This window comes from Bactrocera tryoni, chromosome 1 (genome assembly GCF_016617805.1).
Source record: "Bactrocera tryoni isolate S06 chromosome 1, CSIRO_BtryS06_freeze2, whole genome shotgun sequence".
In the NCBI taxonomy this organism is placed as follows: domain Eukaryota; kingdom Metazoa; phylum Arthropoda; class Insecta; order Diptera; family Tephritidae; genus Bactrocera; species Bactrocera tryoni.
Window position 1 is genome coordinate 43,527,284 of NC_052499.1, and position 14,655 is coordinate 43,541,938.

Consider the following 14,655-nt stretch of genomic DNA (forward strand, 5'->3'; position numbering starts at 1 on the left):
TGGTGGCGCCATCTATATGTCGACTGTTGCGTTAGAATTTGCTATCTTTATCGATTGTCCAGTGAGAATTTCATGACACTTCATTGATTGAAAGTGAAGTTATTGAGTTTTAAGTGTCAGTATGTTTGTGTTATCGGTGCGAAAATGAGCTTCGAACAAAGAGCCAACATTAAACGTTTTCAAAGTGGCCGTGAGGACATAAATGACGATCAACATGTGGGCCAATCAAAATCCCTGATCACCGGAAATTCCATCGAAACTGTGCGTGAATTCATCAAAAATCAGCCGAAATCATCACTGAAATTCATGGAAATAGAATTGAACATCTCCAAAACATCGATTTATCGCATTTTGACCAAATATTTGTGCTTACGAAAGGTGTGTGCATGGTTTGTATCAAAAATTGCTCTCATCGATTGACGCTTGTAACCGATTATTTGACCAAAAATCACATTTTAGCCATTAACCACTATCCGTATTCACCTGATATGGCATCGTGCGACTTCTTCCTTTTCGGAAAATGCATTTGCCCATGAAAAGAAAGCGTTATGCAGACGTAGAGGCCATTCAAAAGGCTTGCACCGGGATACTGGCGGCCATACCGGCCAACGAGCTAAAACACTCATTCGATATGCTTTTGGACCATGCAAAAAGCTGTATTGAAGCAGAAGGAGACTATTTTGAATAAAATAAATTGATTTTGCCGAAAAACCATTTGTTCTGTTTTTTTTTTAAGTCCTGTTTACTTTGGAGCGCATCTTGTAGTTTGTTTGTGGCGTTAGAGCTAGTCAAAGTTTTAATTTAAAGAGATAAAAAAAAATATTCTCTGAAAATTTAAAAATTTCATAGCCGCACATCTGTAACTCGAAAACCGCTCGATAGATTGCAATGAAATTAATATATTTATACATGTAAAATAAATGCCTGATCAAATAATCTTTGATCACCGCAAGGTGCTTCGATTGGAACTGCATCAACACAAAAATTAAATAATTCAAATTTTTTTGTTTAAAATTTCTGTCACGTCAATTTTATTATTTCTTAATAATTAATAATCAAATGTTTTTTCTTTTATGAAATAGATTAATTTACTAACAAAAAAATTAAAATTGTAATTTTTTCGTATATTTGACTACACCTAGCTAACTTCTTGATTCACTACCCTATAACGCTTGGCGAATCGAAGACAGTCGAAGTGTTATTTGGGAATGGATGATAACAGTAATTAAGTTTTTTATTATGAGAACCTTTTGAAATGTGTTACATATAATTATGAGTAAATTGGAAAGAAACAGTGACATTGATAGCAAAACATAATATTTACTTTATTAATCGATTTTTGGACTTAGTATTAAAGGTTTTCGAGTGAATTATTGTTTGCTGAGAAATCTTGAAGTTCAGTAAATTTTCTGTTTGGTAACTGTAAAGCATAGAAATTCGATGGGCTTCATAATGTTGATTATTTGATTTGGTTGCCACAAAAAATAATATCAAAACCGATCTACTAAATTATGTGAAAATAGCAGGATAATTTCGTCAAGCTGTGAAATTTGGTTAAACTCGGGCAGTCCTCGGCTATAATGCATGAACTGAACAGTAATATTGTAGTATTATATAAGTTTTATCGGAATAACGCCATACAACAACTTCCGTAGACATTACTTAAAAATGGACTTCAGCGCAAAATCTTCAGCGTTAAATCTCACTGTTCTAGTCAAAAGTTAGCTAAAGCTTTCGATCGAACAATACCGTTAAGTTCACTTTATGATCTACAAAGTAGTTTTAAGGCTGTTGTGGAGAGAGAGATCTATTGATACTGCCTTTCTATTAGTAAAATCTCGTTAATAATTTGATTTGTAATAAATGAGTTATAAAATTTATGAGCTTTATTTTAGTATTATGACCTGGTTAAAAGCTTCATTTTTGAATAATTCATCCTGTGATTTAATAGAGGCTTGATTAGCTTTCATATTAAGGTTCAGGTAAGTAAATATTGAGGTACAAAATGTAAAGTTTAGGTTCATTATTATTGCAGATTCTTAGTTTCTTTAGAATAAGATTAACTTGTTCCAATATTTAGTATATATATAAATTGAGTATTTATATTTCTATACACATACATCTAATTTTTTCGATTTATTATGAGAAAGTCAGTAAAATATTTAAAGCAAGGTCAAATTTTCTCGAAGAGGGTGGATTTAATTAAATTCTGCTATAGAAAACAAACAGTGTATGCAACCCTTCAAGAAGAACTAAGAATCCTATAAATACCCTACTCAATTTTCTTATAAGTTCTTCTTGTGTGTAAATATTTATTGAGAATTTTAATTAAAAATTTTTAACACTTTGAAATGATGAAAACGCTGGTCTTTAATGGTTCTTGGTTTGTTTTTGACAAGATATTGCAAGCTACCTAAATCGCTGTCGTTGTCATCACTGATCGTCATATAAGTACTTAAATGAGTTTTAATGGGTATATACTATATAAAGTATATATTAAACATTGGGAAAGAAATGAAAGTAGGATAAGAAAAAGTAGAGTTAAATGTAAATAACGCGTGCGCATGGTGTAATTTTCAAATATTAAAATTTTTAAAAAATATTTTTAATGAAAACAATGTATGTATATGTGTGTATGTATGCATATAAGTATGTATGTAGTTGCCAATCAATACCCACATGTTTAATATTTTATAATATTTACATTTGTTGGGGCTTAAAATATAAAAGGTTTGCATAATTTAAGGTTGCTTTGTTACTTTGCTCACAGAAGAGCTCTTGTTAATTTTCTTGTTTTTATTACCAAAACCTTAGTATATACATATTTCTTCTAATTGATTATATTTCTTTATTAAGTGCTGCATTTTTAGTTGGCTATGATATGGTGTGCAATAATGGGATGTGTATGCCTTTGGTGCAAATATTTTTATGTGTATGGAGGAGTGTAATTGTTTTTGTATGTAACGCGCTTTCCTATTGCCAGAAGCAGTGAGAGCAGATGAGTTATAGTAAATCTCTTTTAAGTTTTACATGTTTTAATTTTTTTTGGAAATTTGGTTAGATACATAATTTAAATTTTTTTGTCTTTGTTGTATTTGGTTTTCTCTTTTCTCAATACCTTAACAAATATTCACTTGTTAACCGCGACTTAAGCAATGTTTTTCTTTAGCTGCTTCTACGAGTATTAAAAGTTTATTGTTAAATATTATTTATTTTAAGTGGTTGGTAATATGTGCGTATGTATGAACGTATTTACAGTTAAGGGTTTTAAAGTTTAGGTTGTGATAAAATCGTTTATGGGGGTTAATATGAATAAATGCTTTGTTATTATAATAAATATTATATAAATTGTACATATGTATGCATGTGTGGGGAAAATAAAATATTTTTATATTAGTTCACAACTCCTCATATGGGATTAATAAAAATCTGCCGAAGAAAGTATTGGAATTATCCAGAGTTGCGTAAAACAAGGACTTTGATCGCCTAAATTTATGCTAAAAATATCTAATAGACTTTTATTGAAAAAAATCTATAGGTATTAAAAATAAAGTAAAACAAAATAAAAATAATAATTTAATTTCAATTTAATTTCAATTAATTTGTTTATTATAAAAACAAGCATTTTATAAATGTACTAATCAAAAAATAACTAAATAGAAAAAAATTATGCTAATTAAAAATTAAAAATTTTTTCTTGCAATATTTTTATTTTTAAATTAAAATTACATTAATAAAAAAATTATTAGAAAAAAAAATTAAAAAAAAGAAATAAATAGAAAAAATTTAAAAAAAATTAAAAAAATAAAAAATAAAACAAAAATTGCAAGAAAAAAATTTTATTTAAAAATAAGAAGAAATTATTTAAATAAATTTTAGTTTTAATTAAAGAAATTACAATTTTTTTGCCACAAATATATTTTTAACTGCTTATTAAATTTTTCTTTAATTAATATATACATACATATGTATGTATATTTTTTTATTCTTCACTATTTATTTTTTAAAGTAGAAAATATGTTTGCTTTATTCGATATTCGTTATAGTTTTAATTAAAGAAAATAAATATTTTGTTGGAATTTTTTTTATTTTTAAAATGAAATAAAATAAATTTTAAAAGTTAAATTATTTTTTTGAATTTATTTTTTAAAAAAAAAAATTTAATGAAAAATAAAAAAAAATAATTTAATTTAATTTAAAAAAACTAAACTTTTTTCTAGCAATTATTTTAATGTTTACTGCTTATTAATTTTTTGTTCAAAATCATAATAGTTAATTCTTCACTACTTATTTTTTAAAGTAGAAAATATGTTTGCTTTAGTTGATGCTCGTTATACTTTTATATGCCGTTTTCATACGCAATGTCTATAAAAACACTAAAAATGATCTAATTTTCGTTTCAAATTTTATTTTTATTGAAAGCGTTTTGCCAAGCGACAAATAGACAGGGATTTAAAGAAGTTCATTTGTATGTACAAATATGTATGTATGTACATAAATATACGTGACATAAGTTTGATATTTAGTTAGTTTTTTTTTATTTCAACACCCCTCCTTGCTGCAAAAAATCGTATAAAATGTATGTGTGCGTGTGTTTACATATGCATGAGAGAAAGTTTAAGATCTAAAGTGGGCAAAAAACAGGTAATTTTATTTCGGTTCTTAAGGTTAGATATTTAAATAGTACAGAGAATTTGTGTTATTGTTGTTTTAGTGTTTTCATCGTTAGCTAAACAATTTTCAAATTTGTCGGCCAATTCCTGTTTTTTCATATTTTTGTTTTCGAAATTTTGTAATAAAAATTTTTTGTTGAAGAAAAATCTTTTTCTATAAATATTTCGCACATTTGTTACTACGGTGGGCACAAATGTCAGAGGAAGAACAAAAGTAGTAAATAAATAATATACATATATATATAGCAATTGTATGTTATACTTTATGATACACATTACCTAGAGGGTGTTAATTTTTTTTGGGTTTTTTTGGGGCCACTTAATATTTACTAGATGTTTTAAAGTTTTTTATATACGTATTTGAAAAATAATATTTTCGATTTCATATCCTTTTGTTTTTTTATTTGATTAGTTGATAGACAGTGTTATAAACGAAAGTAGAATCGTACAAAGCTGCAGAAAGTTTTCACACTTACCCATTGAAGTTTAAAAAGAAACTGTTGATATCGCAAAACCTGTTGTGTTATTTTACATATACATACATATGGCTAAGTTGCTTACGCAAAACTTACTAAAAGCTACATATGCCATAGAAATGCTCTAAATAATATTGTGAAAGAGTTCAACACTTAGCAGAGGAGACTAGGAAACACCTCTCAGTTGAAACAGAGTGCGAAGAATACAGATTATAGAGTGGCTTGTGGCGATTGCGTGCGACTTTTAGTGTGAAATTATTAAATAAAAACTCTTTAATTTTTTTTTAATTTGTTTTTTTCTTTTTTTTAATTTAATTTATGTTTTTATATTGCCATATCTCAAATTATAACTTTCAAATTAAACCAAAAGCTTTTGAAAGCGCCTATTTAGCTTCATAACTTCTGCTACCCGAAAGCTTAGAGAGCGAGAGTGTTTATAAGAAAAATATATGCTCATTTTTGTGTAGATTTTTTTAATATTCATAAACGTTTTATTTGCATCTCATATTTCTTTTAGTAATCTAAATACAAACATTATTATTTTGTGTCTAACGGAAGAACTATTTACTGTTAGTTCGATATATATTAAAATTGTATGTTTTCATGACTTTTTATCGGTCCATTTCTTTACACACGTATGTTGAAACCTTTTTTTTTACTGCGGTTGCCTTGATAAATTAAAAAAAAAAATCGGTTCGCGAGGGATGTTCAATAAATAACGGGAATTTTCGTTTTTCGAAAAAAATATTTATTCATTCACCTACATACAGTAATGTTGTCGCTTTCAACATAGATCCCCGTTCGATATTACGCATATATACTAACGGTACGTCCAAGCGTCGAAACACTTTTCAAACTCGATTTTTGGCGCAGCCTTTAGCTCTTTCAGCAATGCGCTGTTAATATCATCTATGGCGTTAAAACACGGTCATTTAGGGTTCTCTTTTGGAAAAAGAAAAAAATTTATACAAATTTGGAGGCAGTATTGCGTGAGCTTTTTGCAAACGAAAATCGCCAAGCTCATGAAAAAGGTCCAACCGTAGAGGCTGTTCGACAGTAAACTATCGATACAGCTGAAAATATTATCGTACTACATGAGCATGTATAACAACATAACATTTGGGCTCTCCAAACCCACGAAATGGTATTCCTGTTATTTTCTGAACATACCTTGTACAGTAAGATCGAACTTGTGATACCGATAAGTAATGATAAAAGGAGACTGTAATATGCTTGTGCATTACACTGCCTACAAAAAATGTGTGTAAACAGTTTAATCCGTGTTTAAGTAGCATAGCAAGCGCTCGTTGGCTATTTTCCTAGTAGAAAGCAACAGACAATTAATATGAAACCCAGGAAGTCATATTTTTTTATCAATTATGTGGCAACACTTTCGCACATCTACATACATGATTTCGACGAAAAGAAATTCATTCAGCTCTTTGTTTATACGCAGAAAACATTTATTTTATTAATAAATTCAACTAAACAGTCAATTTGCAATTAACTTACTAAAAACTAAATATGGCAGGACTTAAAGTGTTAATCTTGACTCACTACTAGAAGTGTTAACTTATCGCGTTCGCTTTCGCTTTCGTTTTGGAATTACTAAATTACATAATACTTGCTTTGCTTTGTTCAAATATTTTTCAAAGGTATTGAAATGGTAAAAAAATACTACAAAGATTATCAGCGCTTAACGGTACATATTCGTCTCAATATACTTGTATGACAACATGAGTCACACGCGAGATAATAGTAATAATTGTTTGTTTATTGGCGTCTACATGAAATTTAAAATATTTAACAGCTAAAATAAGAAAAAATATATATTTTGATAAATGTTCACTTTAACTCGGTGTCCACTTTCGCTTAGTAAAAATAAATACTAATGGTAAATATGCAATACTACAGTCTACTAAATAATCCACAATTTGCTCGGGTGGGTTAATACTCGTACTTTGTTTTGCTACAATCGCTTTGTCGTTGAAGTTTTAATACGAATTAAACTGACTTCTTTCTAATTACTTTCAGATTACACGAAAATCCATCGTAGTTTTATGTTACATATAATATTTGTAGGGATTTTTGGTGATTTCTTTGGTTTCTTGAAGTGTTTTTTGTTTTTTTGGATTTCCAACTACATATATAATAAATAAATACATTTTGTATAGTTATGAGGAAAATTTAAATATATCTTATTTGCTTGCTAAGAAAATATTGAAATGTACTACGGTATTTAGTTTGTGTATAGCTTGTTTTAGTGTGTACACAACTTTGAAGTGCTCATTAAGGCAGGCAACCGAACTCATATCGCCAACATAAGTAACATTTCTTATTGATTTGTTAATCAATATTTTATGCAAAAAAGCTTGGATGGCTAAAATTTGCTGAGAAAATTGGGTACACTTCACTCCGCTAAGCTTAAGCGAGAGAAAGCGTTCTTTTCCTTCAGAAAACACTGAATATTTTTTATCTGAATAGCTTCTGTTTGTTTTCTCTCTCAAGAGTGGCAGATATTTAATATTATTATCTATCAACCTCCCACAGAACACTTTTCAGAAAACGCCTAGATCTGGCAGAAAAAAGAATATTTAATAAATGTCTATTGAACTATAAAAATTGGTAACTTCGAGGAATAATGCCTAAAGATATGCTGCTTTCCTTATATTTCAAAGAAAAATGCCTGAAGGTATTCTTCTTTTCCGAAATTTTTGCATTTAACTTGATACTTTTTGGAGACAGCATGGATAGTGCATTTCTTACCCGCCGAAAGATATGCTTATTTTCTGGTATTTTAAAGAAAAATGCCTAAAGGTATGCTTCCTTTCGGACATTTTTGTATTTAACTTGATATTTTTTGGTGACAGCATGGGTAGTACATTTCTGACCCAAAAATAGCTGAATGGAAAGCTCATTTTCCGTCTAACTGCATAGCTATTTATTAACTAACAACTTAAGCGTATTGAAAATATATAATTCAAAGCATAATGCCTAAAGGTATGAATCAAGTCTCATGAGCTACCGCTATAAAAGAGCCCATTTTATTGCACTTGTCGCCTAAAGATAGGCAAAATTAAGCCTATAATATACATGGAGATTTATGAAACCGATAATGCTACTTTAAGTCGCCAGCCTTAATAACCGCACATCTTGTATTTATATAGGGAGTAGTTCAGTCGTGATGAAATTAAATCGAAATGTGCGGCCTTGGTCGGAGCAAATCAATGTTGCCTCATTATGCTTTGTGTGTCCTTTGGGGTGTGTGAGCCTGTTGAATTTTTGTTAGGTGTTTGTGTGCCATCAATCGGATTTGATAAATAGTTTAACTGCTTATTTGACCAGATAAAAAATTGATCACATATGTACATAATGACTGAAGAAACGATCTTTAATGTCGGCGTGTTTTATTTTACAGTGGGCTTTCATATTGTCTCGACGCGTAAACTTTTGCCCGCAGACAGGACACTCATGACTCTGAGGCCGATGAATATTGGCGTGATGCCAACGATTCGACACGATCTTGTTGCAGCTGACGCATCGATACAAAGTGGGCAGCGTGCCGGACAATTGCACGAAGAGCGTGGAGTAGTCGATATTGTGGTCACGACGATTGGCAGCGGCAGCTGCTGCAGCGGCGGCGGCCGCGTTTGCGCTGTTGTTGTCAACGCTGGATGGGTTGGAGTTCGTGGCAATTAGTTGCAATTGTGTGGTGTTGTTGTCGTTGGCGTTGTTCGCTTGTGTATGGATGTTTTGCAAATGGTGTTGTTGTTGTTGTTGCTGCTGCTGCTGTTGATGATGGTGACTATGGCGGTGCTGTGCCAAGTTGGCAGCAGTTGCTAACGCGTGTTGTTGTTGTTGTTGTTGCTGATAGTTGACTGCAGCAGCATGTTGTTGCTGTGCGTACGCAAATTGTTGCTGTTGTTGCTGCTGTTTCTGTAATGTTGCCGATGTTGCCGACGCATTCGAGGAAGCAGGCGAGAGCGCTGCCACTGCGGCTGCAGCAGCAGCCTCGGCAGAGCAAAGCGCATCCAGAGCATTACTACAGCGGCCAAGATTAATAACGGTTTGTGGATGCATGTGACGATGTGTTGACAATGTGGGCTGCGGCGGCGTCGTCGTCAGCGCAATGACATCGTTCAGCGGACCGTTTCGTGCGTGCAACATCATCTCGGCAACATGTTGCTGATGATAGTGTTGCGCCTGCAAATGCTTTTGCTGGTGTTGCTGATGTTGCTCGTACAACTGCTGTTGCTGGCTGCGCATGGCCGCCTCTTGCCTGCAACGCTTGTAGTGACAATTGTAGTTGCTGTCCAATATCTTGTGATCACAATCGCTATGGCAATCATTGTCGTAATCGTAATCCTCATCATCGCCGCACAAATCATGCGCGTGACCCTCGTCATCAACAACATCAATGTGCTCGGTGACGGTTTGCTGCGCTTGCATGCCGTCTGTTGTACGTATAACACGCCGTCTGTTATGGCGATAGGCAATGTGACGATGCACGTCCTCGGTGTCATCATCAACGCCCGCCTCATTGTCATCATTGTCTTCTTCATCGTCATCATTCATATTGCCAACATCATCGTCTGCTCTAATGTCGGCATGATTTCGGTTTGCTTCGACGCGCATGTCATTGCCACCAACACCATCATCACCTGTAATCACAGTTTGGGAATTATGCGGTCACCAGACACTTTCATGGTTTTCATGGTTGGTAGTTGGACTGAATTAAACGTTTTGGTGGAATTTGATGTGGTAGCGCTTACTCGCGGGTATAATTTGGAATAATAGCTTGCACTAGCATATTTAGCTTGTGGGCAAGAGGCAAGTGACTACAGTTTCGTACAGTTCTGTACTTTCAGCATGGAATATAATTGAACAGTTGGTTAAAGCGCAAAATGAACACAAATCTAAATAGGGGAAGGTAGTCGGCTACAAACTCAAATAGCGAAAACAAAGAGGAGTGGGGGCAACAACTAGCGTAGGCAACTAAATTCGCAAACGTTTCAAGGGATTTCATGATAAAACGTCATCCAAAGTGTAATCATATCAAAGCTGATAAATGTTTGTAAAAAGCTGGCAACTATGGACCTAGAAAGCGGATATTATATGGAAACTTGTATGTACTTTGTTATGAAAAATTTTGTATTGGCAGAGAAATGTATTGTAATCAAAGAGTAATGACAGTCAAAATCGGTGAAACAAATCGAGAGAATTCGCAGAGATTTGGGCTAAACAGCTTGACTTCATACTGGATCACTTGGATCAAAATCGAACTTTGGCAGCACCTTCTCTCCCCACATACAACTATTAAGGTAGCAGTAGATGTACTGCTCCGGAGTGCAGTCACCTTCAGAGAAGTGACCATCCTCTGAGATATCAGAACGGCGATACTAGCCTTGAACTCATTAAAAATACGTTCAGGGTTGGTCAAAGAGGGCCTAACCTCGCTATAAATACTCGTAGCATCGAGTGTTTTTGTGATAAGACTGGTATGGCCAGGCCACGACGAAATCGCAGGAAATTATAAAGCTGATAGCTCGCAAGAAAAGGCAGCCTACAACCGCTATCGGTAGAATGGGAGCGGTCTGGTGCTACCGTATCCTCTTGTGTTCTACCACTAGATATTTGGGTTTCACGGAAGCTGGGCCAGCGCTGGGTCACCATCGGTATATGTGCTGTCGCAAAAGCCTTACAAGAACTTGTTTTGAATCGGTTATGATCGGCGAAACCGCCAAGTGAACAACAAAAACTTCGCATATATACAAAATACAGACGGACAGCGCTTAATCGACTCAGCTTCTCACGCTAATCAATTTAATATATATACGATATACATATATATGATTATACCGATACCGTATAGGGTCTCCTACATTTCCGTCTGTGAGTTACAACTTTTGTGGCACCCTTAATATATATACTCTGTTCAGGGTATAGACATGAACTACAAAACAGACAACAAAAAAGTGATAGAAAATTAAGAAAAAAGAAGGCGGATTTGTAATAGCAACCCAATTATATTCCATGGTCAAGCAAAAGCTTTCAATTTTTTTCTAAACAAATTGAGGTTATGGTATATTTTTTATGATTCCAGCGTATAAGGTAGGTAAAACATATAAGCGTGTGTGTATGTAAAGGGAGTTCTAGTCTAGAATAACTAAGGTATATAATATTTATGCAATTAACGACAATCAACTACAATTGCTATTATATATTATTGTATTAACTAATTAATTATGTGTGGTAAAGGCAGATATATCGGGCTAAGTTTGTTCATATATATTTAATGTATGTATTTCGTTTTTAATAATTTATTTTATTTATATTGTTGGAATTTTTTTTTTGAACTAGGCAGTGATTTCCAGATAACAAAAATTATTATAAAACAAAGCTCTAATTGTATATAAAAACTAAGCTTTTGAATGAAATCTTCAAACTCAAAGAGGAAATGCTAAACGAAAGGTGTAACAAAACAAAGTAACGATTGGTAAACAACTCGAAGCGTCTATGTTTGTGTGTAAAGTAAACTTATTTATAACGGTAAAGGCCGATTGTGACATAAGACGAGCAGGGTTACCACGTGGTTTCAATATATAACGAAAATTACTGAAATAATTGTTTTGCATAAAATTAAATAACCGGTGGAAATGAGTGGACATTTTTTGAAATAAGTATTAAAAAATGTATTTAATATTTTTGTAAAAATTATGTGAAATAATCTAAGTTTCTTATTGGAAGCTATTTAAAGTTTGCTAAAAACATATGTTTGTAAAAAATGGCCGTAGATATATTCTTTTTGTAATAACCTAGAAGTATGAAAACTCCCTACTTTGAGAAAGGTATTTATATGCTTTCTTATCTAGTTTTATATTAGAAACTTCGCGCATTCAATCGTTTTACTGTTTGCAGTTCAAAGCTTTTGGTTTCACTATGATTTTAGCACAACTTATTGCGCATAAGGTGTGCGTCTCAGCTTTTTTTGACTTAACGGTGGTTTAAAATTCCCCGAAATTTAGTTAATGGAGAGTATTTTTAAGTTTGGAAGGTAATTCTTTTTGTAGTGAAAAATTGTGTTTCGTAATTTTCAGAGCGTTCGCACTAAAAGCACACGCAATCAGGAAGAGGTAATTATTTGAGTTGTGATGAAAGGTTAATAAAAAATACTTTTACGTAAACTAAAAATTGTATTAGCTATTACACTAAAAATTAAATTAAAATATTTGTTTTACTTTAATTTTCATTTGTGCAAAGGTAATAAGAATATAAATGATATCGGTGGCAAGGGTATTCACGAAGTCGTTTCTACGAAAAATTTAATATTTGCTTATAAAATATTATGAAATAGTTAGAAAAAGGAAGGTTAAAATAATTTTGTTTAATTTTTTTTTTAATATTAATATTATTACACCAATATTATGTTTCGTGAATACCCTTTATGAATTTGAGGGTAATTATTAATTAAGCAACACTTTTTAAAGTATAATGTGTCAGATAGTGTTCCAAAAATTTTATATTTTGCGTAAGTAATTTGAAAAATTGGGAGCAATAAAAAAAAAAAATAATAATTGATATAAGAAATAGATCATCAAAGCAATCTACATATATCACACAAATATATTGGCTTTTTATAACGAACCGAACTAAGTACATCGATCGTATTTAATATTCAAATATCTTTGTTATTCTTATTGTTTCTTTATTGATTTGTCTCTCCAGCCTCCTTTGGAGTAAGTTTTTTATTTACCAAAAAGTCTAACCCTACTTTTCGTTTCTCAGAGGAATAAGAAAAATATTTCATAAATATCTAATACTTGTGCGGACTAACAACAAAATGTTTGCTTTGTTAGTATTCCAACCAAAAAAAAGATAATTTTATAAAGATTAAATTAAACAGTATCGATTATGAGGGTAAGTAATAGGTATTTAATTGGTTAAATAGAATTCGATGAGAATCTGCATAACAGAAAACAAAGAAATCGTTGGTATTATTTCTTATATTCCTAGTATCGCAATACCCTATTGGATAAAGGGTATTCGTTTTAAGCAAGTTTTCACTGAAACGAAACTTAATTTTTCAAATGGTATAGATATTCGTTAGTCTTAGATATGATCGTAGTGGTGTAAAAGCATATCCGACATGGTTCAAGTTGTTACAAAATAATAATACTGAAACTCTGGAGATGGAACTACATTAAAACGGAACGAGTCGCAGCGTTCTTTTTTGTTGGTTTTTCAAGAATAAAAACATAAAGTAGTGCTAATATTATACTATAATATTATATGTATAATCGGGTCAGCAAAATACTTCCTTAAAATGCGGCACGGTGACATGACGACATTTCATCTCGAATTGGAAAGTAAAGAAATATGAACGTCAAAATAATCGATCTACTCAGCTTACTATTCGCAACACCATCACTCATCTTGAGTCCCAGCATTTATTATTAGACAATATTCGACTCGATAGACCACATTTGGGACGAAGAGCAATCTGAAAAGATTCAAGAGGTGCCACTTTATCCAGAAAAAACAACGTTTTGGGGTAGTTTGTGTGCCGGTGGAATCATCGGCCCATATTTCTAAAAACTATGTGGACACTCCTGCTTCGTTTCAGGCCATCTTGCGGGTCATTCGTCAGTTACCAGTCGAAATGCTGGAAGAGTCGCCAAAAATTGGACTCAACGGATGGTCCATCTGAGACGTAGCCGCGGACAACACTTGTGAAGAATAATTTTTCTTTCGAAGGATCTTAAACATTCCACATTGAAATTGAAGTTTTGTTTTTTTCTTTAAAACAGTAGGGAACCTCGAAATGGATCACGCTTTTTATTATGGTCAGTTATATGCATATACATAGTAAAAATATATACGACCAACATGACAAGACTTAATCTTTTTTGTTGTGAATCGTTTTAAATCCATTCTATAATTTTTAATTGGCTAATATCTGTTGCTTACAATTATGACAATTATGATAACAAAGGCTTATTATTTGCTTATTTGCAAGCATTACTTTCTATGGATTTTCCCTATTTGAACTTTACCCCGAGTCTAAATGTTTAATTTGTGGGTATAAAGTAAATTAAATGTAAGGGAAGGAATATATGTGGTTAAAATTAAATAGACACATAATCAATGTGAAAAGTAATTTAATAATTAAAGAAATTTTAAGTAAGAAATAATAGTTTTTCACATAAAGCAGAAAAGAGGAATAATAATGATATTGATTGTGATAACCTTTACTAAAGAAAATGAATTGAACTTGTAGCTAAAAAAACTCGAGCAGATCAAAACAAGCCAAGCCGCACTGATCTGTAATGTATACTCTAATTTATACAGTGTAGCAGCCAAGGCGGGTCATGCAAACAAACATGCTCTACTAAACTTTACTCCGGTTGCAAACTCTTCTAGCATAAGAACTAAATTTATTCATACGTTCTAAAAATTTGATTTGTACGAATGATAAATAAAAGCAAAATATTCTATATAAGTTAAAT

General features: G+C 32.0%; 1 protein-coding gene across 5 annotated transcripts in view; it reads right to left on the bottom strand.

Moving 5' to 3' along the window:
* Positions 1 to 5,485: 5,485 nt before the first annotated feature.
* The window catches only part of LOC120766984 (sex determination protein fruitless), a 432,626-nt gene continuing 423,456 nt past the window's right edge, over positions 5,486 to 14,655 (bottom strand). For all 5 annotated transcript variants that reach the window (XM_040092783.1, XM_040092784.1, XM_040092788.1 and 2 more), the window contains one exon: positions 5,486 to 9,810. In XM_040092783.1, coding sequence (XP_039948717.1) covers positions 8,507 to 9,810 — 1,304 coding nt within the window. In that variant the 3' untranslated portion in view covers positions 5,486 to 8,506. The remainder of the gene's footprint in view (positions 9,811 to 14,655) is intronic.